The sequence below is a fragment of the Lathamus discolor genome, chromosome 3 (assembly GCF_037157495.1).
Source record: "Lathamus discolor isolate bLatDis1 chromosome 3, bLatDis1.hap1, whole genome shotgun sequence".
In the NCBI taxonomy this organism is placed as follows: domain Eukaryota; kingdom Metazoa; phylum Chordata; class Aves; order Psittaciformes; family Psittacidae; genus Lathamus; species Lathamus discolor.
Genome location: NC_088886.1, coordinates 105,831,757 through 105,857,645, shown reverse-complemented (window position 1 = coordinate 105,857,645; position 25,889 = coordinate 105,831,757). Strand labels below are relative to the sequence as shown.

The window sequence follows — 25,889 nt, the reverse complement described above, 5'->3', positions numbered from 1 at the left end:
AATAATTTTTTCTTCTGAATTGTCCTATTTGACACTTCAAAATTTAAAAAACCCAAACATTCTTATGATTGAAAAAGTGTATTAGAGGGAAACCTTTTTAAAAAATGTTTTGGATGATCATAGTTAATGCTGTAAAGTCAGAGAAACACATTTCTTGCAAAAGGGAGAAATCTTTCTGAAACTGTAACTGTATCTTTTAAGGATAGGTAATTTCTTAAATTATAGAATCATAGAATAGTTAGGATTGGAAAGGACCTCAATATCATTTAGTTCCAACCCCCCTGCCATGGGCAGGGACACTTCACACTACACCACGTCACCCAAGGCTTCATCCAACCTGGCCTTGAACACCGCCAGGGATGGAGCACTCACAACCTCTGTGGGCAACCGATTCCAGTGCCTCACCACCCTAACAGGAAAGAATTTCCTCCTTATATCCAATCTAAACTTCCCCTGTTTAACCCGTTACCCCTTGTCCTGTCACTACAGTCCCTGACAAAAGAGTCCCTCCCCAGCATCCCTTCAGGTACTGGAAGGCTGCTATGAGGTCTCCACGCAGCCTTCTCTTCTCCAGGCTGAACAGCCCCAACTTCCTCAGCCTGTCTTCATACGGGAGGTGTTCCAGTCCCCTGATCATCCTCGTGCCCTCGTCTGGACTTGTTCCAGCAGTTCCATGTCCTTTTTATGTTGAGGACACCAGAACTGCACACAATACTCCAGGTGAGGTCTCACAAGAGCAGAGTAGAGGGGCAGGATCACCTCCTTCGACCTGCTGGTCACGCTCCTTTTGATGCAGCCCAGGATACGGTTGGCTTTCTGGGCTGCGAGCACACACTGAAGCCAGCTCATGTTCATTTTCTCATCGACCAGCACCCCCAAGTCCTTCTCCACAGGGCTGCTCTGAATCTCTGCCCAATGTGTAGCTGTGCCTGGGATTGCTCCGACCCAGGTGTAGGACCTTGCACTTGTCATGGTTGAACTTCATAAGGTTGGCATCAGCCCACCTCATAAGCATGTCAGGGTCCCTCTGGATGGCATCCCTTCCCTCCAGCATATCAACCGAACCACACAGCTTGGTGTCATTGGCAAACTTGCTGAGGGCGCACTCAATCCTACTGTCCATGTCAGCGATGAAATTTTACAATGTTCAGCTTTACTTAACTATTTAACATTTTACTTCTATCAGAAGTACTTACCTGAGTCTTACAGTTCTTTGGGGAGGGCAGGATATCTCTTTATCTAATGTTGGTTGAAGGAGAAATTATTGTTACGAATGTTAGTTTAATGTGGAAGCTTCTTGTATAGGCTTAGGGAGACATACAATGTTTGGATCATTCTTCATGGTTCATGGCAGAAAAAAGAGGCATAAAGGCATAGGGTTTAAGCATTCCTTTCTTACCTAATCTGACTTGTATTTGGGTGCTTTAGGAAAGTCCTCAATACCTTTCAGAAGGCCCTGTTTTTCTGTGTGTATCAGATTTGAATATGTATACAAGAAAGGATTTCTCATCTATCTCCTTACAGTCTTGGGGTAGCCAAGCTATATGAAAGACAGTCAATGCACTTCTGTAGACAGGCAGTAAAGAAGACTGATTAGAAAAATCCTGACCACCTTTTTAATCTCAGCTCTGTTGCTTGAAAAGCAAGAGATCGAGGGATGAGAACCTATTTCCCTTCCACAACTGCCTGCAATATTTAGCCTCTTCCCGTAACAGAGCACAGGCTTCTGATGTGAAGGAGAGGCAGGGACCATTCCCAGTGCAGAACAGCTGAGTGTAGTCTCATGCTTCACGACTTAGCCTTATTTTTCAGCATTATTTTTCAGCTTATTTTTAGCTTTATTATTCCAGCAGCAGTTCAGGACTGCGTCGGGATTAAACAGTGGAGAAGTGTTACCCAGTTATCTTACAGATGAATGGAGATACACACGTGGTATAGTAGGAATTTTAAATAATTTTTGGCCTTGTGTAAAAAGATGTTGACATTTTCAGTATATCTACTGCTGAAAGTTTTGTTTAAGTGGTCTGTACCATAAAAGCAAAAGAGTATCTAGAAATAAGCAGACATCTCAGGGAATTGAGGCCCATCTTAGGAATTGTGCACCAGGCAACGGTTATTGCAATAGCTGAGCTTAAATTTCCACATTTAAAATACTTTTCCCAGTGCATCTTAGATTAAAAACACAGATGGGCATGACTGGTAATTATTTTAGATTTCCTAGAGCATTTCTTTAACCAAAACACTACTAATGGAAGCACTGTCTTGCTTGTGTTTAAATTACATTTGTGTATGATGCTGGTTCTGATGTAGAAAATTCACAGGAAGTCCAATATTTTGATTAATACCTATTTTGAAGATGTAACCTAATACTGTGCAATAATATTATCAACAGTAATCAGCATTAGCATTATTCAGCAGCAGCCAAACCCTGCCATTCTGTGATCTTTATCAGGTATTAGAGTACTACAGAAAACTGTAACTGTAGCACTAGCAAAACAATTTATCTTGCAGGTTAAACTACTGTTACCAATTAATACCATTTTAATAGGTATTGTAATTTAAAGCTATAACATCTTAAGAATTTAAAAGCAACCAACTGTACTGTATCAATATTCTATTACCTGTATAGTTTATGCAAGAAAATCCAAAATACAAGAACGCACTGAAACCACCTCCAGGTGTTGAGCTCTGTAAGATAAGCTCATGTTTAGCAACCTTTCAGGGTGCCAGGGCAGGTAAATTTTATGTAGTTTTGTTCCCACAAGCTATGGGTACAAGCTGTGTTTTAAAACTTACGCAATCCTGCTATAGTGCATGAAGAAATGGAGCTCTGAGTGGAAACACGCTATCCAGTGGGAATGTGGGGGATGCAATCTGCAGTTGGTTGGCACTGTTTCTTACCCGTGTCTCTCCCTTGATCATTATGTTCTTGTGTCTCTTCCCAAGTCCTTGAGCGCCATTCAAAATCCATGTTTTCTTAGGCACCTGTGCTGGGGGCTACAGATTCTAATACCAAACCGTGGAATGCATAGCTCTAGTGAAAGGTTTGATAATGTGGTTTAGAGCAGGCCTGGGCAAGTTGGCAGATGTTACATAACCCCAGTTATGATTATCTTCTGAAAGAGCAGTAAATAGGAGGGTAAAGGCCTTCCACATTCAGGTCCCAGGAACTAGGTGCACCAATATCACATAATGTGGTCTGTTTCTAGAGAATTATTGAAGCCTGAGGATAGCAGCATTTTTCTGCCTTCTAGGAGATTCCAGTTATCTGGAAGATGATTCTAACATCAGCATTTGAGACTGTACTTAACAGAGAAAGAAAAACAGCAAATATGAACATTCAAAGTTGTATTCCTCCTTTTTTCAGATCTAAACAAGAGGAATGCTGTCTAGTATTGTTGTTCTGCACCAAAACGTCACATATTAAAGCCGAGTAGCATGGAAATCTGCTTTGTCTTGAGAAAAATCCCAAACCAAACCTCTGATTTGAAGCAAATAAAACCTGGACTATTTCCAGTAGGTGGGTTTTAAAAGCCACCGTAACTGATTCCCATAACCTTGCTCCACACCAAACAAGGCTGGTAGGAAAGAGACACTGTGTACTCATGTTCACAAATTGTTTTGTCCTTTTTAGTCAGAAGATGATGAACTTCAAGATTTTTTGACTGCTGCTTCTACTCTACAGCTCTGTCTGGGACAGGTCGTGTATGATGCAAAGGCAGACTGATGATAGGGGCCAGATTTATACCCATCCCTTTCCAGTGCAGAAACCCTGCTGATGTGGGTGAACCCACAGTAATCCTATAGGGCTGAGTTAATTCGTAAATGTATTTCTACACATAATGATGGTTATTAGTCACAAGAGCAAAATTTCTGCAGGGAAAATGGCTCATAAAATGAAAATACTTCATCAGCAATTATTTTCTTATTCTCCCTTCACAAGAAGATTAACTGCCACTTGTTTACTGCCTATATGGAAAATGATATAAACATACAGAATCTAAAGACTAGTATTTTTAGTTGAGTAACTCCTTGCTATTGTCAGAACATCTTTGAAGAGGTTCTCAGCACCCTCCAATATGCTGCAAGACTAGACTATTTCTAGCTTTAGAATCAGTAATTTTCTAATTCCTCCTCTAAATATTTAATTCAAGCCAGGTAGTGGTTTAAAATGGGGCATGTGTGGAGCATTATATGCTATATTATGAAGAGGGCATTAACTTTGCTTTAAATTGTATGGTGCAGGCTCTTCTGGCCTAAGTTTTAGCCTTCATGTACTTCAGCGTGACTTTGTTTTGATTTGAATTGGAAAACAAGTTTCTTTTATTTCTCAAAGCATTTTACAAGAAGAAATGCATGAAGCGTCAGGAAAGAAAAATTAGACGACTAAGTGCAAAATAGAAGTATAAAATTTATTTAAAACCACCCACAAAGTTCTGTGTAATCAGGAATGATACAATTTGTAATAGTCTTTTTAAAAACTCATGACAAGATTTAAAATATATTTTCAATTACAGTATTCATTTAGCCTTATTCAGTTAGGACAATAAAAAAAAAGAAAGTTTACGATCTAAACAGATGAGACACACAAGAAAAATAGAACAGAACAGACAATTTCCACAACAACAATTTTTACATGTATGTTTCAATACTAGTATCAACATTTCAATGCATCTTGCTACATAAACATGAAATCATGTACAACAACTGCTTGCACCAAAAAACATAGCTTAATTAGATCTTTCAAGTAACATGCAGTCACAACTCACAAGTCTTCAAGTACTGCTGGTAAGGGTTCCCTTGTCTGCAAAGAAGATTTTAAGGTTCAGTTTGTGAACTAGCGTAACTCTTCACAGCTCCACCAGCCTCATGAAGCTGTGCTCAGTTATACTAGGAAAGAATCAGGCCCCAAATGTCATTTGAGAAAAGAAGTAATTTTTATACCTTCTCCTGTAAATACTGTGACATAATGAAGTGCTTTTTCTTTCTGATTTTTTTCTCCCTGTACATCATCTTTTGTTTAAAAAAGTTAATTTTATGTTCCAGATCTAAATAACAGTAGGTTGGTAACTGGAAATAATCCAAAACCTCAAATTCAAAGTTGAAAATAAGTATCAAATGCATCCCAAAGAAAGAAAGAGAAAGAAAAGAAGAAAGAAGGAAAGAAAGAAAATGCTGACATTGTTTTGTTTTTTTTTGCTTTGGCATACTGGTAAATCTTAGTTTTGCAAAGCAGGACAGCATTCATTAGCCATAGCATTTCAGTACAGTGTGTCCTTACCTATTACTGTTTTTTCTTATGAGCAAATTCTGAATGCTATTTAAGACCTGGTATGATACTGTCACATTATGAAGAGCTGTCTTTTCCAAACAGAACAATTAATTGCTGAGAACTGAAATGTCTGAATGCTTGTATTGGCTAGAACTGGCTTTCTTTTAGTGGTATTGGGATATCACATTTGTTTTTCCTGCGTACAGTTATTTTTTCAATTTGAGGACAAGAGATTCATAAAGTTCAAGACACTGCCTTTCGAGCTGCATGGATCAGACTGGCACTCACAAAGTCAGTACAAAATCTGTTCTAATTAGGCCCTGCAGTATCACTGCAGTTTAGAAATTTAAGAATGAAGCTATGTTTTCTTTTCCTCCAACTTTTTTTAAAAGATAAGTTTGCATTGCGTTGCATTTCATAACTGCAATGTAGCAGGGCTTGATGATTACAAAAAGCTTCTACTGGCAACAAGGGAGGCTCTGCATGACTCAAGCATGCAGGGCGCTGCCAACAGTTTCACTGTCAAGTAGCACCACAGTTAGGGCAGTCAGAAAACGCTGGCTTTTAGCTTAGTGTCTCAAAACTCACTGCCATGTGAAAGCACCACACAATACTGCACACCCTGCTGGGTCTTAAGTCAGGAAAGAACTGAGTTCAGTAGATTGTCACAACCCCATTTTATACAATCAAGTAAAAGGGATGAAGTTACAATAAAGGGAAGCAAGTGTTTTAAGAATATAAAATACCAAACCTTAGAAATAGTATTATTGACAATTCTGTAAGATTTCTGGCCAGGCCATTACCTAGAGGTACAAATCTTTTACCACATTCTTTTTGTAGACAGTCTTGGGAGAAGGACAGCCAGTAGAAGCGAGTATTTGAAACCTGATAAAAACCAAGCCTGTTTCTTTTCAACCTGTATTTCTAAAGTAAGAACAATCTGGATGTTACTAGAATCACAGAATACAATTGGCCACTATGTGCACAATAGCAATATTATGAAATTGATTTCAGATGATTGTACAAATCAGTCATTTGGTAATGGTTTTAATTTATTCTACTGACTTTTTACACCATTATTAGTGTACTGGGATACTTCAAAGGATGTAAGCTAAACTGACATCTGTTTAAGGCCCCTTTATCCTTTTAATGTGATGCAAATGACAGTAACATAAAAGAGACTCAGGGCCTTCATTCTTATTGTAGATGACTTCCAAACCTTAGACCCTTTTCCATTACAATATTATAATAAAGATACAGATAATACATGTAAAATATTGACCAGGTCACAAAACTTCCTACAACAGTATTAAAATGTTCTGTGGCAACAGCTGCAACACTGAACATCAAACTAGCAGTTCCCTTGCTCCACTGCAACAGCACTTCTTTGGAATAGTTCATCTGCTATCTAACTCTGTAGATTAACTGCCCAATCTGTCCTTCTTCTTACATATGTAGTTTTATGAGGTCTACACCTGCATCGTATGACTTCATGAGGAAAGCTGGTAAGGTGTGCAAAGTGTTAAAACCATCACTTTTAATCAGTCACACCAGCCAGAGCATGTCACCTTCACGTTAAGTTATTTAGCACCCCAGGCTTGCATTCACTGCAAGTATGCTGTTGAGAGATTCTAGCACTTAAATACAAATGTGGGTGGAAATACTACATATATAATGGTGCAGAAGAAGAAAAGAGGAAAATATACTGTTGTGGGAAGAGTTAAGGTTACAGCATCAAGAAGTATCTTGTATATTTTAAAACTGAACTTACAAGTAGGTGGTTAAATACTGCAAACAATGTTGGGATGATGAACTAGGAACTGGGTTGAAAAAAGAATCCTAAAGTCTTTAAGTCTCAGAAGGAGGAAAACAAATGATGCTGACATCCCTATACCCTTTAATAAAAGGCAGTAACTACGTAGTTATTTTCTGCTCATGCTCAATCAATTCTACTTGCTGCTACAGAGAAGAAACATCTTTTTCCACAAACAGTCCTACGTTAGTTAGGGCATTTAACTTAAGCAATACTTGCATTTCTCACAAAGACTATGACTGGTCAAACCAGAAGATGTAAAGGAACATTCCTGCTTTTGTACTTTGTAGGGTCTCATGTCAAGATTTAAAGAGAGCTGGTAGAGTAACTCCTAAGAAAAAAGGGCATTCCACAGAGATGCTAGCAACAGAAGCAAAAATCTTGTACTCAGAGAGAGGGTGACTTTTCCTTCTCAGGGGGTGAGCAGTTTTCTGCTCTTGCAAAGTCTCTTAAAAGTTTGGCTATTCGCAGATTTAAGAACGGAGTGTAACAGTTGCATCAGGAAATATGAAAATTAACTGAAAAATTTATTTTGATTTGAAAACACTGGTTGTGACAGATAATGAATTATCCCCCTTTCTTGGAATGAAAAAATACCCAACTGCAATATTCTAGGCTCCCTATGAGAGAATATGAAATAAAAAACAACCCCTAGAATTGTCACATATAGAACAAAAGATGACTGAAAGAAACTTATTTCGGAAGAGTCACAGGAGAATAAATCCTTACAATATTCCTGAGATGAAGACTGGCTGATTAACGTACAAAGCGGTGACAGTGTGTGGGGGGAATTCACAAGCAGGCCAACAGCTATACTGCTAATGTACACTGAATGTACTGAAGCAGATCTGCAGAGGGATAGGAAGAACTCCTTAACAGTTACAGGCATTTAAAGCATTCAGCAGTAGGTTATAATGTGATCTAGTGCTGGCTGTGAAAATAGCTAGACATAGCAGATGATCCATAAACAGGCCATGGAATGAGAAAGGTGGTTGTACTATGCAATGTAATTGGTAGAGTAGAAAGTAATATCTGCTGATCAGCACTAGTCAAATGAAATATTCTTCAGGGAGACAACACAGCATTAGTTAGAATTAAGTTTTCATAATTTAGTCAAGCATGTAAATGACAGTATTAAAAAGTTTTGCTCACTCTAAAATAACTAAAAATGTTTTAATAGGGAAGTAATAAGGTAAACACAAAATATATTTTCAACCACTCTTCGGAAGAAGTGATCTGTATGTTTATTAGTGCCGATTAGATACTACTACTAGAAATGCTTGGTCTTTGAGAAAACCTCAAGTATGAAACTCCTTTATGCAATTATAATTTTGCAGCAACATAACGGAGCAGCATATAGACAACTTGTGAAAACTTTCTGACTAAACATAGGTAATTCCAGGAGATCCTGAAGCCAGTTTCTGTACTATTCCACTAAGTAGTCACATCCTCAGGACTTTTGACACTGGCCACTCTGTTTAGGATTAAAGAACAAGAATGTGTCACAGACTAAATAAAAAAGCTTATGAGTTTAAAGTCAGATGTACCAAAAAAAGTGTCAGCATAAAGAAGTACCGTGGTGACTACAGCACATGTACAGAGAAGGCTGTCTCAAAAGCCGATTGTACCTTCACAGCTTTGCATGTGACCTACTCATGCTGTGTATCCCATCAGCTTTACTTATCATGGGAAGGAGCAGCAGCTGTGTTGACAGCAGTGCTTGCTATGTTGGTCATCTACACAGATTAAAGAAAAGGTGACCAGCTCTCCATCCTCTTGTTTTTTGGTTGTTATGCGGTTTTTATTGTTGTTGTTTGGGGTTTTTTGTTTATCTTTTGGATTTTTTTGTTTTCCTCCTTAAACCAGTCTAGGCAGACAGAGAACAAAGGAGAGATCACTGCCTCCAGAGGAACTGTGGGAAGAGATGAATTTGTACATACATCCACAGCTGTGTGACACAACAGCACATCCTTACTGGTTAGAAACAATGCTGTAACACAGACATGGCAGAACAGTACCACGGTGTCACAACAATCAATGGCAACTTTATCCACAGTTTAATTTTATGGAAAGATATTCCCTGTGTGCTTCCTCCTGAATGTCAGATCAACATCTGGTAAAACTGAGAAAAAACCCAGAATTCCCAAATGTGATTGGACAGTTCCTCATCTCCAGTTGTGTTACTCAAGATCAGATCACAGGTCATGGTTGGGCAGACACCTTTCACACAAGAAGTAAAACATAGTTTTACGGAAGATAAGTCACAAAGGCCCTAATCTGAATTTTAACAATCACAGTAGACCTGAAAGAAAGTTTGTTCAGCACTGCCTAAATGTAATTGCTGCTAATGTAGAAAAAGTGTGGAAGTAGCCATGCAATTTACCTTTTCCTATATATGAGGGTACAGATATTTCCTCCTGTTAACCTAGAAATTACAGGATTTCTGCAGTAAAGAGAAAAATCATATATGTACAAATAGTTTACAAAACTGATGGTTGCTTGATAAAAGGAGCCAATTCTAACATGCAAGAAATTTCATGGAAAGTGAAAGGCCAAAACTGACCTCACATTTTCAATATAAACCCATGAAGATGCAGTTTTACTAGAATGCTTCCATAACATCTGTCATTGAACAACCTATAAGACAGGGAAAAACCAAAAAAGCTGTCAAGAGCATAAGGTATGAAATAGACCTGCCTGCATGCCTGAAACTTGAGGTGAAGGTAGTACGTCACTCTACAGACCTTGAATCCCTTGTCATGCTACAAACAATATAACCTCTGTGGTTAACCAGAAGTACAACATTTACTCCAAATCTTTCTCCATCTGTCCCTGCAAAACCTGTTTACTGTGGGGGTTGCAAGGGTCCAAGTTGGCACAGACTTTGGTCAAATATTATCCATCCAGTTAAATATGAAAATTGCAGGAAAGCTTGATGAATGAGCACATTGCAGTCAGTGGGGCTGCAGCAACATACACAGGACCCAAGTTTAACCCACCCAATTTAGTGTAATACTGCAATGATATTAAAAAGGTCTTTAAAAAAAAACCCGAACAGTTGTATGTTACAAATAAGTACTACAGAAGTTGTCATTTACCCATGCTTAACATAAAATGTTGGTTACAATTCTACAGTTATTTCCTGTTCTAAGTATAGAGAAACACTGTCATAGGTAAGGTTAGGATTTTTAACAGCAGTTATTCCTAAGTAAAAGTTAGCTTAGATAGTTCTTAAAAAAAATAAATCCGAATACAGCTGTTACAGGTAGAAAGCCAGGTTCTTAAAAAGCTTTCTGGATCTTGTGACTAAAATATTTATAGATTTTTTTCTATTTTCTCTAATACAATAGCATGTTACAAGCAGTAAGCACAGAGGAACTGCATGAGTAAAACTCACTACCGAAATGGGCACGACTGCAGTAACTCCAGCAGAGACTCGGGAGCCAAGCAGAACCAGCTCCTGCAGAAAGCACTACTCCTTCCTTCCAGAGCAAAGGTGGAGTGCTGTTACTGGACCCAGTGGAGAAACAGATGAGAGACATTTCTTCTAGGAAGTCAGAGGCATCCCATATTGGATCACAACAGTTTTTGCTAGCATACTGTGAAAAACGATTAAAAGAGAACCACACCCCACCACCAGCCCACACATGAATCCATTTTCTGTTTGTTCACCCAGAGCATACTGCCAGCTGTTGGAAACCAAGTAAAATACGCAGGTCTGACCTAGCCAGCTACCTCAATTTTAGATCCACCTCCTGATCTGGCCATCCTGGAAGGGCTTTGTTAAAGAGAAAGAACAAATTGCAAGTGGTTGTGTGGCCTGAAAAGGAAAGCATTAAACCCACAGATTCACACATTTTAAGAGACAAATGCTGTTATAAAATTATAACCTTACTCAAAACAACATAATTTGTGTACAAGACTGATAAATACTCTGAAATGTTACAATAAATAGCACACAGTTGTCAAAACAGTAAATAGTTGCATTTTCTATACTGCAGTACAGCAGTAGAAAATATAGCTTCTCAAATCTCAACCTGCTATGTGCCACAGCAGGAAAGTGGCTAGCTAAACCTGCCTGCTAGGTACATGCTGAAAAAGTAGTTATGTGATAGTCAAGGAAAGAGCACCGCGAACGATATTTTATTGTATAGATGATATGTTTTTCTCATGTAAGCAACCTTAATAAAGCAGTAACTGCAAGTTTTAGCACCTATCAGTTAATAGCATTAACTAGGATGTTAAGATGCATTGTTCTCTGTTAGAGTTGCCATATCAAAACAGGTAAATGGGGATTTACTGAAAGCCTGTTGGTGCAGTCACTTGAGCAGTTACTTGCCAGGGGCTATGTTTGGTGGTATCCTTTCAGATCCACCTTTCAGTTTCTCACTTCTTTGAGGGAAGCTGCTGAGTTTTCACTGGAAAATTTCTATCTCAAAGTTTCCAGTCATACATAAATTAAGCACGGGCATTTATAGTGGAAGATTTAAGTAAAAATGATCCGCTTTAATGATCTGAGAATTTTAAAAGGTAAAAAGATGGCTCTGTAACTTACCAATGTTGTGTAAAATATGTTATTCACATGAGAGCACTGAATAACTTTTTTTTTTTTTTCAATTTCCAACATAGAAACTAATGCTATCAGCACTACCAGTGAAACCAATAAACTCATCTTTTCTGTAAGTGATTGCTTGTGGTGTCGAACAAGGGTTTTCAGATAGCAAATACAAAAATGGAACAGCTAGAGAACGTACAGTACTACTGTATGGACAGCTGGAATTCTTACTAATCTTCGGCTCACCAAAAATATACAAGTTTTAAAATGGAAATCTAAGGCACACAAAATACCATAATGATTTGATGTATACTGTATATTACATAGTCAATAAGCATAAAACTGCTGGTACAAAATGATGGCATAACATTGGTTTTGTTTTATTATTATTTACAATCCCTTCATATCCTCTATTTGCAATAATATTAAGCATTGAACTAAAATTTGCAGCATACCCAGTTTCTACAAATTTTACTTAAAATGGGTAAGATACAAAGACTGGGTTCAACTCATCCACCCTCTGACACCAGCATTTTTGTTAATTCTGACAGGCATCTGTAGAATTGAACCCAAGGTCATTACATAGTGATTGCTACTTCAGACCTTGCTCCTGCCAACACAACACGTGTGTCTATGTCTATACAGGAGAACAGTCTCATTCATCAACAGCCGCATTTAAGTATTTGTAGCACCAAGGTCCTAACTGGCACTATGTGTTAAAGATACAATTTACGTACTTTTCGTACCAAAACTGTAAACATAGTGCTTACAGTTCAACTTTCAAGGAAAAAGCACCTTGTCTAGGTTTTAAATAAAGCAGATCTAGATAGTTGATATTCCTCAGTTACAGCACCACTACATTGTAATATTATCAAGTATATTATTACTATATTTTCGCACTGGAAAACTTCTGATCTCGTTACACCTACAGGCTACCCAGCCAGGGAGGACTCCAAGGCAGAAATAAGGTACAGCTTCATCTCTGGGCCTGATCCTGCAGCTCTCAGTACCGAGAGGAGTCCTGGCTTGAGCAGTCCTCCTGGCTCTGATGGGGCAGGTATGGCTACGCAGAGCTGTTCTCATGGAAGAAGTTGTAGGATGAGGTTGGTCCTTAGCTAACATTGCCATTTGGTAATTTGTTTAAATAAATAAGTTCTAAAAAGAAATACATAGGAGAGGAGAATCAGAAAGAAGAGTGGGATGCTACAGTATTTAAAAGCAATGGAGTGTCTGTTTTTCCTCTGGTTTAGCAAATACTTCTTTCATGATATGTCAGCTTTTTCAGCAGAAATTGAGAACATATATTTCATATGTTTGGAAGGAAGAAGACAACCCTTTCTACATGAAATGTAGAAATCACTTAAAAAATTTACAAAACATTTTTGTAAAAAAAATGAACACAGAAAGCTGGTGAATATTACAGATAGGTTATTCTCAATGAAAAACTTGCTGCTGTTATAAATTTCATACTTTTCCAAAATTTCCTTTGTATTTTCCCCAAATTATTTTTTCCCAGAATAGAATAAGGCAACTCTAGGGGGTATATTTCTTTTTATCCCAAAACAATCCTACCCCTGAGGCATTAGGAACATTTGGTTGTCCTGTTAACTTACAATGCTCCAAACGAATGAGACTTAACGCACTTATTGCTCAAAGAAATCATAACAAACACTGCCTTTAAAAACCCAAATAATATTCATAGCTCCCAATAGCAACACGCATACTGACAAGACATTTCCTAATTTCATGTTTGTACACTCTCTTGAAAAGAATGGTTCTGTATTTTGTAACTGTTAATACGCAACATAAAAACTTCCGTGAAAAAGGGCAAGTCTAAAAACAATTACATATGCTATGAGCATACATACTGCAACTGTAACAATATGGAACTCTACACAGCAAGAATAAAATTATTTCTTCTGTAGAGTATGCACAAACCTTAGACAATATGATCCTTATACTATACTATTTCAAGTTAATTTTAAAAATAGAAAGTGCTTTTAAAATATATATTTACAGCTTAAAAACAACTTCCAGCCATCGTTACCAATAACTTCATTTCATACATCATGACAAATCCAGAGAAAAAATTCATTGGTTTTCTAAAAGATTTATCTGTAATTTGGACTCTAAAGCATGGGTGGAAGTTGTTAAAGCAATGGCACCATGAAGTAATAATTCAGCTTATTTATGTTTAACTGGTTGATGTGGTTAAGCACCAAGAGCTGTGTAGAGCTATTACTGTATAACTTGATTTAACACCATAAAATGTGAACCTGTTAAAATCCCTATAAATGATTTTTGTAGTAAACAGACTTGATTTAAAGCACCAAAATATAAATTCCTAAAGGTAATAAACTGAACGATTCAATCAAGGTTAACAACCTAAACAAAATCTTTTTTAGAGTGTATTAAAACTATACAATTTTTTTAATTTTTTTTTTTTTGCTTAAAATGTGCTTGAGCACCACCAAATATTAGTCACAGTTTAAGAAGAAATACCCTCCTTCTTTTTTTTACCTCAGCCTTAAAATGGTTGAGATGAGCAAAGAGTAAACGGCACAAAGCTTGTTCTTTAACAGCACCTTAAAGAAACACCGTGTAACACTGCACCAAGAGGGGGCATTTGAGACTAAAACCTATGCCCAATGGTTGTAAGGCCCTGCAACTCGTGTAAGGGCATATGAAGATACAGTTATTATGTTATCCTTAGTTACTGTTAATGCTCTGCGTGATGGAATTTGGTTGAACTCATTGTCTTCGTAAAAAAGATCTCTGTTTTCACTTGTTTGCTTTGTTTTCCTGCTGCTAGAATTTAGTTCGGTATTCTCCGTTCCTAATCTTTCCGCTTCTTTTTCTTTTTCTTTCGCCCTCTCAGCCATCTTTGCTTCCCACATGGCTAAACCATGTTTTGGCTCATTTAAATTTTTGTGTTGGTAGAAAACTAACGAAATTCTCGTGGGATGATTGCGGTTGGGTTTTTTAATAGGTGTTGTAGCATGGAGCTCACGTCTTGCACATTCAATTAAGATAGAACCATGAGAAGGTGCAACAGCAACCCCACCAATGTCATCATCCAAAAAATTGTGCTCGCTGTCTGACCACATTTCCTCCGCTTTTTCCTCAGAATCAGCCAGTTGTCCCAGTGCACTGTTCTGCTTTTCGTCCATACAGTTAAAATCACACATCTGTTCCTGATGAGCACTGCCCTTTTCCACTGGGCATCCACGGGAACAGTCAGCTTCGTTTCTGACTGCATTCTTTGCTGGAGAGCTTAGCGGTACTGACAAATCACAAGAGTTGACCATCTGTGATGAAGGAGAATTGTCTAACTGAAGCTGACAATTCTGTTTGTCTGGCTGATGTTCAAGTATAGTGGGCAGGGGGTCTTTATGGGCTGGAGGGCCTGGAGCAGTGACCTCTGGAAGAATCGGTGGCACACCATTCATCTTATCATTCAGCAAAATTCCAGTATAACCTTTGACCGACACATCAAAGTTCTTACAATTAACATAAGGTGTCATGTGAGGTTGCTTGCTACTGCATTCAAAATACCCGTAGGGAACTGAAAAATCTTGTTGAATATTAGTCACTGCTGTTAGGCCAGGCTTATGTGCTAAAGATGAATAAGGATGTAAACTATCCACCTTGAAAGGGGAGGAAGCCGTATACTGCTTTAATAGAGAGCAATTTTTAGTAGTGTTTGAAGTATGTTTCATGGCATAGAGGTGATCGGAACTCTCCGTTTTTATCCCAGGTTTTAAAGCATCTGTTTTGTTCCCTAAAAAGAAAAAAAAAAGCACACCAAAGTGTAAATACTTTTCCTCACTTATTAAAATAGAACTTCTATAATATTTCTAACACATGCTTTCTAATAAAAAAGATACATGATGAGTACAGATTTTTCAAAATGGTTATTTTTAGCTTTTTAGGCATATCTCTGTGAGCGTAAGTACATCATAATAACCTTGCTAAATTAACGCCTTAACCTATTCCAGTCAGACTGTTGTATATAAAATAACAGAGGGTTGAATCAAATAAACAGATAAAATGGAATTACCACCCAGTCCTGATTCAACACAAGTGCTTCCCAGCAGCTGACTGCTGGTCTTCAGCACTGCCCAGGCTTGCAAGAAGCACAATGTAAAAGTTTGTACATAATTGATCAAATTTAGTCTGCCTGAAATGAAGCCTGTGAAACAGTCCAAATTCTTGGCTGCCTCAACCCCATATTGCAATCACAGGAAGAAGCATGTTTATACATCTTGTCCATTGCAGCAAAAAACTCACTGAATTACACTGATTTGTGTGTTGATTAGCAAGTAACTACTCAGAAATTTCCTTAAATCAGCTATCTGGCAACATACTCCAGGTAAATCCACCCTTACAAAGCTGCAGCACATGATTTGGCTGTCTTCCATCTAACTGCCACATATTAATGAGTTCAGATCTTTGTGGAGACATACATTTAAGTTGGCTCCCTAATCAATTTCTGGTCACAGCTCCCTGCAGTTGTGCTGGTTTGTGGAACAGTCTCCTCCAAGGACTCATTCTCATCATGTGTAGGTTCAATCCAGAGTCCGCTGGAGTAAGGGGAAAGAAGTCCATCAACTTTGTTGGGCTTTGCATCATGACCTGAAATCGCTTTACATGTGTTTTGCTGGTACAGAATCACAGAATCACAGAATCACAGAATCCCAAGGGTTGGAAGGGACCTAAAAAGATCATCTAGTCCAACCCCCCTGCAAGAGCAGGGTAACCTACAGTACATCACACAGGAACTTGTCCAGGCGGGCCTTGAATATCTCCAGTGTAGGAGACTCCACAACCCCCCTGGGCAACCTGTTCCAGTGCTCTGTCACTCTTACAGTAAAGAAGTTCTTCCTGATGTTAACGTGGAACTTCCTATGCTCCAGTTTACACCCATTGCCCCTTGTCCTATCACTGGATATCACTGAAAAAAGCCTAGCTCCATCATCCTGACACCTACCCTTCACATATTTGTAAACATTGATGAGGTCACCCCTCAGTCTCCTCTTTTGCAAGCTAAAGAGACCCAGCTCCCTCAGCCTCTCCTCATAAGGGAGATGTTCCACTCCCTTAATCATCTTTGTGGCTCTGCGCTGGACTCCTTCAAGCAATTCCCTGTCCTTCTTGAACAGAGGGGCCCAGAACTGGACGCAATATTCCAGATGCGGCCTCACCAAGGCTGAGTAGAGGGGGAGGAGAACCTCTCTTGACCTACTAACCACTCCCTTTCTAATGCACCCTAAGATGCCATTTGCCTTCTTGGCCACAAGAGCACATTGCTGGCTCATGGTCATCCTCCTATCCACCAGGACCCCCAGGTCCCTTTCCCCTTCACTACTTTCCAGCAGGTCAACCCCCAACCTGTACTGGTACATGGGGTTGTTCTTCCCCAGATGCAAGACTCTACACTTGCCCTTGTTAAATTTCATCAAGTTTCTCCCCGCCCAACTCTCCAGCCTGTCCAGGTCTCGCTGAATGGCAGCACAGTCCTCTGGTGTGTCGGCCACTCCTCCCAGTTTTGTGTCATCAGCAAACTTGCTGAGGGTGCACTCAGTTCCCTCATCCAGGTCATTGATGAAAATATCAAACAGCACCGGTCCCAGCACCGACCCCTGGGGAACTCCACTAGTCACAGACCTCCAGCTAGATTCTGCGCCATTGACCACAACTCTCTGCCTTCTTCCTTTCAACCAGTTCTCGATCCACCTCACTACTTGATCGTCAAGCCCACACTTCCTTAGCTTATCTATGAGGATGCTGTGGGAGACAGTATCAAATGCCTTACTGAAATCAAGAAAAACTACATCTACCGCTCTACCATCATCCCTCCACCTAGTCACTTCCTCATAGAAGGCTATAAGGTTGGTCATACATGACTTCCCCCTCATAAAACCATGTTGGCTGTTCTTAATGACCCCCTCATCCTTGATATGCCTAGTGATGGAGTCAAGAATAAGTTGTTCCATCATCTTTCCAGGGATGGAGGTAAGGCTGACCGGTCTATAATTACCCGGGTCCTCCTTCTTGCCCTTCTTATAGATTGGTGTGACCTTTGCCATCCGCCAATCCTCAGGCACCTCGCCCGTTTCCCACGACTTACCAAAGATGATGGAAAGTGGCCTAGCAATGACCTCTGCCAGCTCCCTCAGCACCCGTGGGTGCATTCCATCCGGACCCATCGATTTACAGATGTCCAGTTTGCATAGCTGATCCCTAACCCAATCCTCATCTACCAAAGCAAACTCCTCCTTTGTCCTGACTCCTTCTGGGGCTATAGAAATCCGAGGCCCTCGGGGAGAGTCTGCAGGAGTAAAGACAGAGGCAAAGAAGGCATTCAGCACCTCTGCCTTCTTTATATCCTCTGTCTCCAGGGTACCCACTTCGTTCAGCAGTGGGTACACTGGCACCCCACAGAGAGCTCTTACATATTCTCATGAAAGACTGCCTCTATCAATGTTTCTTCTTTGTTCCATAAATACACAGAATGTTTAAATGCTTTGCTGAATATAGAACTATTCTTTCTTCTGTCTTCTAATAATTTATAAATAGTGATGGATTAAAAAAAACATTCTTTCAATAGAAAGGCAAAACCAGGCAAAGTGCGATCAATTATGGACACAATAGTTGGTATGCAAATACTGAGATTGTGGAGGGACATAGGAAACTGCGTGAACATTTAAAAAACCTCTTCTATGAAATCAGACTCTTAATTAAGAATCCCCCAAGACCAAGATCTTCCTCCAAAAGATTGGAAGCACAGCATTTGAGAAGTGCAGTTTCTGTCATCTCTGCAGAGAGAGCTACGTTCTCTGGAAATAAGTTTTAACAACCCACAGCACTTTCAGAATGGCCATGGCGCCGGCAAATTCCACATCTCTTGCCAGAAGCTCCTTACTCTCTGGGGCAAAGTAGCACAGATTAAGAGAAGCTAATTTAAATATATGGGTGGAAGGAAATCAGTAGTGGCTCAGATAAGGTGGCATTGCTTCCTGGGAATACCTCCTGTTCAGAGACTGATGCATCTCAACTGAGAGCTGTTGGTTGAAGTGGCCACTGCTCTGCTGCAGCCAGCTAAGAAAGTGTCCCTAAGTCGGTGGCTCATCTCCCCAGTACAGGCCAAGAAAAACTGCTAATATTTATGGAGACAAAAATAACCTTTCTGTCTGTAAAGTTTATTTGGCCAAAGTAATGTGGTTAAATGACAAAACTATACAAGGAAGGATGTAAGGCCTCTATCTTTAATATGTATCTTATAATAATTTAGGATTTCAAAGGCTCTCAGCATTAGCACAAAGGTAAAACTTAACAGTTGTGCTGTTTGCTGTTGGCAAAAGATGCCTGACAAGACATTCCTGTTTAATACACAGCATTTCCATAAAAGACTTGGCACAGTTGAGATTCAAACCAAGTCTTCCCATATGCATGCTCTACCAAGACTCAATCTGCCTTCAGCACTGCAGAAGGTCCGCCTCACCAGTCTGTGCTGTGAGGACAAGTGTCTTCTTTTATCCCTTTCTAATTTCCAGTTCACCATGTGGTGAAGACATGCAGGTTAGAGGAGTCTCTCACACCTTCCAGGCCTTCCTACTGGGCAATACTGCAGTGGTTCTGAAGTGATGGTCAGGTCCCTTTCAAAAGAAGGGCCTCTAGTTTACCATCAGGAGTGACTACTGGATAAAGTCTAGTTTCAACTCCTCTGTCTCACAGGTTCTTTGATTTTGTTTTCATATTAAGCCTAAAGATCCCAGCGATACTAAAATTTTCCGTTCTCAGGACTAAAAGGATACCTGTGGAATGGAAAGAACTAATCAATGACTGCTCCCCTCTAACCACAGCAAAACCATCTGTACAAGTACAATGCTGTAAGGATTCTAAATCCAGAATTTACCGACACTGGCATTTTACTGTGGGTTAATGGCAGGGCAGCAGTGGTGTACTGAGGTCTTTACCCAGCCATCATCCTGTATGACTGAACACATAAATCAATATGCATAAATGCTTCAAGTTACTTATGCAGATCACACCACCTTGCCCTTTGCAAACTTAAACTTGTGCTGCCACTGCTGCCCAGTTAGTGAAGCCTCTTTGAAACTGTACCCATGACCAACCACAGCAACATGTGCCACTGGCAGACCTGGGGATTACAGTGCTGACATCTATTTGGAGGGATTTCACTATCAAAACTTCCATGACAAAACCTGCACTTTTATAATAGAAATGAAATATTTCTAGTCACATACTTATTTTTCCACCTATGAACAACTCCTTCTCAAAGAAGTATTTATTCCTCATTCTTGACTTATCAGCAACCCTTTTAAAGTATTTAAGAAAATACTTCAAGACCAAACAAATTATTTAAGTCTACACAGCTGTTATTTTTGCACGTTCAAGTAATAAAGTTCTGTGTTCCCAAAGCCTATGGCAAAACTATGGATATTGTGCCATTTGTTAAAGGCATGGTTTTCAGCTATCAAAGCCATGCCTGTTGGTAACTACAATGTTATGTATGGGTAGGTGGTTCCTAACTCTGTTTCAGTGTTTCAAAACAGCATTCCAGTGAGATCAAACAATTTAATAATTCCTTCCCAAACCAGAGCCCTCTAATGCTTCCAGGACTTCCAGTCTACTCCAAGCACAATGGAAGTTATTAATCATTGCTTTGGAGTTACTGCTGGATGTTCTCCTCAGCCTGAGGAGTCCTTCTATGTTTGTTTCAAAGCCTGGACTGTGTCTCCCAAACTTGCATGTAGATTGACTGAATGTCTGTCTAATTTCCTAGGTGTGTCAATAAAACTGCTCTTCTGGTTCTTATTCCATCTTGCTATACGCAAAGTTCACTGTTTGCCCTGACTCCTCTGCTGAGATAAGCAGGGTGCTGGGTGTGAGTTACAAATGAATGTGACAAATGGGTTTCCTTTAGTTTGTTTAACACCGCTCCCCCCATTTTTCTAAATACATGTAACTACTGTTCCTCTCCTTAAGTCTTCTATATATATCTGGTTGTCTCTCATGAAATAAAACTCCAAATTTTAGCAGGTTGGCCAATTTTCCTCTCTTCTTCCTAAAATGTAGATTGGCTCTGCTTTAATGACTGTTTTTTCCCCCCACCTCTTTAATCACAGAGTCTAAGTTCATGGCTCCTCCATCTCCTCCTTCTTTTCTACTTTTCATTACTGCAAAATCCCATGTATTAGTTCTCTCCTCTGAAGTACTGGTCCAAAATCTGACCCCAGTTACAACAGCATAAATCAGAAGTCCTCCACATTCTCAGCCACATCACAGTTCTATGTTGCACAAACATGTATTGTAGCAGAAGACTCTGGACATAGTTTTCTTGTAACAGAACAAACATGGCATTCCTTTTACCTAGCTGCTGACAGATTCCAGGATGTGGCCCTTGCTAATGATATTTCAAGGCACAATCTGAAGAGCACTGTCTTACTTAATAAAATCTGTGGAATTTTTTGCAAATCCCTTGCTTTGTAGCAGTATCCATGCCACTGGTAGGAAATTATCAACTCGGGTTCTGAGAAAGCCATTGTCTTTCACAGGCAGTAACATGGTTATTGTACTTTCAAATGACAAAAATCCCTGTGGGTTATTTAGATAAGCATTCCTGCAGCAGCATTTCAAGATGATCCTACTGCCATTAGTTATCAGAATAAACGAACGTGGAAATATTTCACTCAGGCTCACACACCACCAAAAATTTGGTTTTGAGCAATCACCTGTTTGCTTCTTTTCTTGTGCCAAGAGAGAATATAGAATCAGTGTCATAGAGTAGTTAGGTTTGGAAAGGACCTTAAGATCATCTAGTTCCAACGCCCCTGCCATGGGCAGGGACACCTCACACTAAACCATGTCACCCAAGGCTCTGTCCAACCTGGCCTTGAACACTGCCAGGGATGGAGCATTCACAGCTTCCCTGGCAACCCATGCCAGTGCCTCACCACCCTCACAGTAAAGAACTTCCTCCTTATATCCAATCTAAACTTCCACTGTTTAAGTTTGAACCCATTACCCCTTGTCCTGTCACTACAGTCCCTCTCTGGCATCCTCGTAGGCCCCCTTCAGATACTGGAAGGCTGCTATGAGGTCTCCACGCAGCCTTCTCTTCTCCAGGCTGAACAGCCCCAACTTTCTCAGCCCAGCTTTGTACGGGAGGTGACTGCAGTGACTTGTACACTAGCCCTTAAAATGCAGAATCCACAAGTATTTTATAAAACTGAGTATTAAGGAGCTTTTCCTTCCCCTCAGATGGGTAAGAGGCAACACAGTATCAGAAGAGACTGGCAGAATTTAACAGGCACGACTCACCTAAACAATGCAAAGGGTTGCCAAGATTTTCTGTGGCTTCAGTTTTCAGCTTTACTGGTGTTGAGTATTTTTTATCTATTAATGGTTGCTTTTCAGTCGGGGTCCTCCTTGTGTCTGGTTTCCTTTTCTTTGTAGCTCTGAGTGGCTCAGCTAACATTCGTACTTCTCTGGGAAAAGCTGTGAGCACCTGTATGGCTCCGGCTTTTATCTTGGCTTCCAGTCCTTCCTCGGTGCCAAATTCATCTGTTTGTGAAATTTTGTAAAGAGGTAACACATGGAGCTGTTCATCACTTGGAATCACCCCCACTCTCCGGTTATCTTCCTTCGTTAGTGTACAAACCTGGCAAGAACAGGAACACTTACAAATACAGCCACATACATAAAATACAAGTTACTTTAATGCTTAAGCAGTCAGCCTAGACTTCACTGGTTTCTCGTATTTTGTGGCCTCAATGCTACGAGTCTTTCAGATGTAAAGATCTGTACAAATATCTTATTTGATTTATGCTGATGCAAAAAATTATCGGTACATGAAGAGTAAGATCAAGGCACATGTCTTGGACAGGAAAAATGAAACTCCAGCTCAGCTTACATTGTCCAGCTTACACTGTCCACAGGCATGTGCCAACCTCGGTAAATAACCTGAGCTGTCAGACTGTAAATTTCTAAGCATCCTTTGTTTGTTAAATACATATTTGATGTTTAGATTCATTTTTAAGGACTAAAAATATGAAAAAATAAAAGTTTTGGAATGAACAAGGGGTTTCTATGACATGGAACTGGTTGTGTTTTGGCTGGCAGAAAAAAGTCAAAAACCAAAAACCCCAAACCTACAACAGTTACTTGCACTGCTCTGTACTTCTAGCAAATCTCAACTGTCACCTCTCACTCCTCCCTTCCATGTTGATACACATTTTCTTAACCTAACACCACCGCCTGCTCTTGACTGCCTGTGTAATGAAGTCACAAGACCACGCGATGCTAGGTTTCTCTTAGGCCACTGATCTACTTTCTCTTATTGAATTATGTGCTGTGAGATCCTGAAGCTGAGAGGAGAATGCTGATAGATCCAGTTGGGTAAGTGCACTTCAGAAATGTGGATAAACATTCAAACTTACTGCAACGGTTTTCATATTATATTTTTTCTCAATCACTCCTGAATATCTGCAGCACTTAAAATTTTCAGCACTTCTGGAGTTCTGGCTGTTATCATTACTAACTTCATCTTACAGGAAGTGCTAAAACCAGCTGTGTGCTTCCTGGTTTCTTTCTGTGCTTTCCAAGGGATGGCAACAGTTTAGCATGTATGAGAAAGTGTACAAACAGTCCTGCCATTTGTAATTTTATTGACTACATTCATGAGAGAATACTGGTCTGTACAACAATACACTACATCACTAGAAAGCCATGCATTTGGTATCATGGCTTGGTTAAGCTTCTGTTTCACAGTACTAACTACACACAGGAACATGAGCGCCATCCAAGGATAAGATGATACTCCCTAATTGGAAATGTTAACATTCCATTATTGTGCAGGCTGAATGTGATGCTGATCATAAACGGTTAATCTGATGTCCCAGAATCTTGTCACCATGCCTAAGATTCCAGGGGGGAATAATAGTAATACTGGGAGGAAAGGGGAGAGGAGAAACAAACATTTTTTATTTTATAGCACAGCTTTACACATAAAGAGATCACACGATTATTTCCAGAATAATAACATTACAGAGTCACAAACTAAAAATCCTAAATCAATAAGGTGGTGGTAGGGCTTTATAAATAGCTATATGCAAAGCTTGACAGTTGCAGAGCAGCAAAAGGAGAACATTTGAGAGGCAGAGACAAAGGAGAAGAGCTTTTCAGGTGGCATTTTGAAAGGATCGAGAGAAGGGCAGTTAGAAGCTGATGAGTAGCATTTACTGATGTGCTTGCTCCATGCGCACTTACCTCAACTGGGCAGCCTTTGGACTACGAGGAAGATTTAGAAAAAACAACAAGTTGTTCCATGAGCAGCGAATGATGCCTAGTTTCCTATGGACATCTCATCCCCACACTCCCACACACCCAGCCCAGTACCATTAATCCCTGCTCCCTTTCATGCCCTGCTACCACCTCCACTGGGCACCAGGCAGTGGAAACAGGGCTTGGCTGAAGCTTGGTGCCTCCCAGCTGGTGGGCCAGCAGGTATATGAGGATTAACCTGGGGCCATGGCTGTGAGGACCCTGCTGCAGCCTCCTCAGCAGAGGAGCTAACCTGGATCCGTCTCCCCCACACAAGTAAAATTCACAACTTGGAACAAGAGCTTCAAATCCCCAAAGACAATTCAACTTCTGCAAAGTTCAGTGAAATCTGGTTAAAATTCGTCAGCAGATTCCAAGTTATTCAGGAAGAATAAAAGAGGGTAGGACATAGAGCACAATTACATATGACTCATGTTCTTAGAAAGCCTAGCGCATCCTCCCCTTCTAAATTGAAAACAAAAGAGGTAATAAAATAAGCATGGAGAGGCCCAGCTCCCACTTGTTCCAATCAGAAACTGGGTGATTCTCACTTGCCTTTTAAAATATTCCATCCAACCTGTGTCTGGACCCATGCGCTAGTCTGAAAATGGACCCAGTCTGGAAGATTCAATCCGCCATCTTGCGCATTTTGAAAATCAAAACCCTAATCCAATTTATAGTTCTTAATTTTCATGCATTTCACCAGACATTTTAACGGAAAACTGATTTTGTGTATTTATTAGAGTTCTTCTTTTCCGTAAAAAGATCTACTCTTAAAAATGTATTATTAATCTTTCATCTGACTTTATATTACACAGCAGTCACCATACTTGGCCCAGGGGGAGCATACAAGCAGAGACAAAACCCAAAGCTAGTATAGGTTGAAGACCTGTTTTCAGCATGAATGGGTATTTGTCATTATCACAAAGCCAACACCCTCTTTAGAAGAAAGCCAAAGAACTGTTCTGAGAAACTAAAGATGATGAAGGCTGCAGTATATTGGCAGAACTATGCTGAAAGTACAGTCAGCTCACAAAAAATTAAATAATGAGTTAGAATACATAAAATTAAGAAATTCATGTCTATTAAAAACTATGTTAAAACCCTGAAGACCAGCACAACTACAGCCTAAATACCATGACAGCAGGTTTTACTTACATTAAACTTCAAGGTCGGTGTTCCCCACAATATAATTTAATATAAAAGGAAGGACACAATGGCAAGTGAATAACTGAGAAGTTAAGGGGAAACCATCTATAAATTAAGGTCCTGTGAAAAGCCAGCAATTTGCAGCTGGAGTAATCCACCAAATGAGAAACACCCATTTCAAAAGTTCCTCTAATATTTAAATAGGCAAAATATTCCATTAAGAAACTTAAAGAGGAGCTATTGCTGAGAAGTTAAAAGCAACATTTTCCATCAGTACTGATGCTGTGCTGTGAACTGACCAACATTAAACCCAAACATGAGGATCACTGATGCTGCTGAAGCCCATTTACACTGTGAAGCTGCATGTCCTGCAACTCAAAATACTTTTTCTAGCATGTGCAGCTTAATCATCCAGGATGCTGAAAAGCCAAAGGAGATGTTGGCCAAGTGGTTTGTTTAGGTTTCCAGTGTGCTTGGTGATCAAAACCATTACCTATTCTGGTTTAGTGAGGTCATGGTAAAACTTGCATACTTATACAACTTTACTTCTTTTAAACCCATGAACTCAATGGGACTCCCTCCGCATATCGTCAGAGAAACATATGTAGCCACACAGCTCCCAGAGCATTATTCTGGAACTTGGATTTGCCTTTGTCCTCTTGAACTTCACATGTAGAAATGATGTAGCCTTTTCCACTATGTTGTATGAACAGATGTTTTAAATTTAAGTTTCAGCAAAACAGTCAAATGAC

General features: G+C 39.7%; 1 protein-coding gene across 1 annotated transcript in view; it reads right to left on the bottom strand.

Moving 5' to 3' along the window:
• Window positions 1-13,402: 13,402 nt before the first annotated feature.
• The window catches only part of TET1 (tet methylcytosine dioxygenase 1), a 68,387-nt gene continuing 55,900 nt past the window's right edge, over window positions 13,403-25,889 (bottom strand). The window contains exons 11-12 of the mRNA XM_065670981.1: window positions 21,988-22,327; window positions 13,403-15,421 (exon numbers count right to left, since the gene is read on the bottom strand). Of these exons, the coding sequence (XP_065527053.1) occupies window positions 14,280-15,421; window positions 21,988-22,327 (1,482 nt within the window). The 3' untranslated portion in view covers window positions 13,403-14,279. The remainder of the gene's footprint in view (window positions 15,422-21,987; window positions 22,328-25,889) is intronic.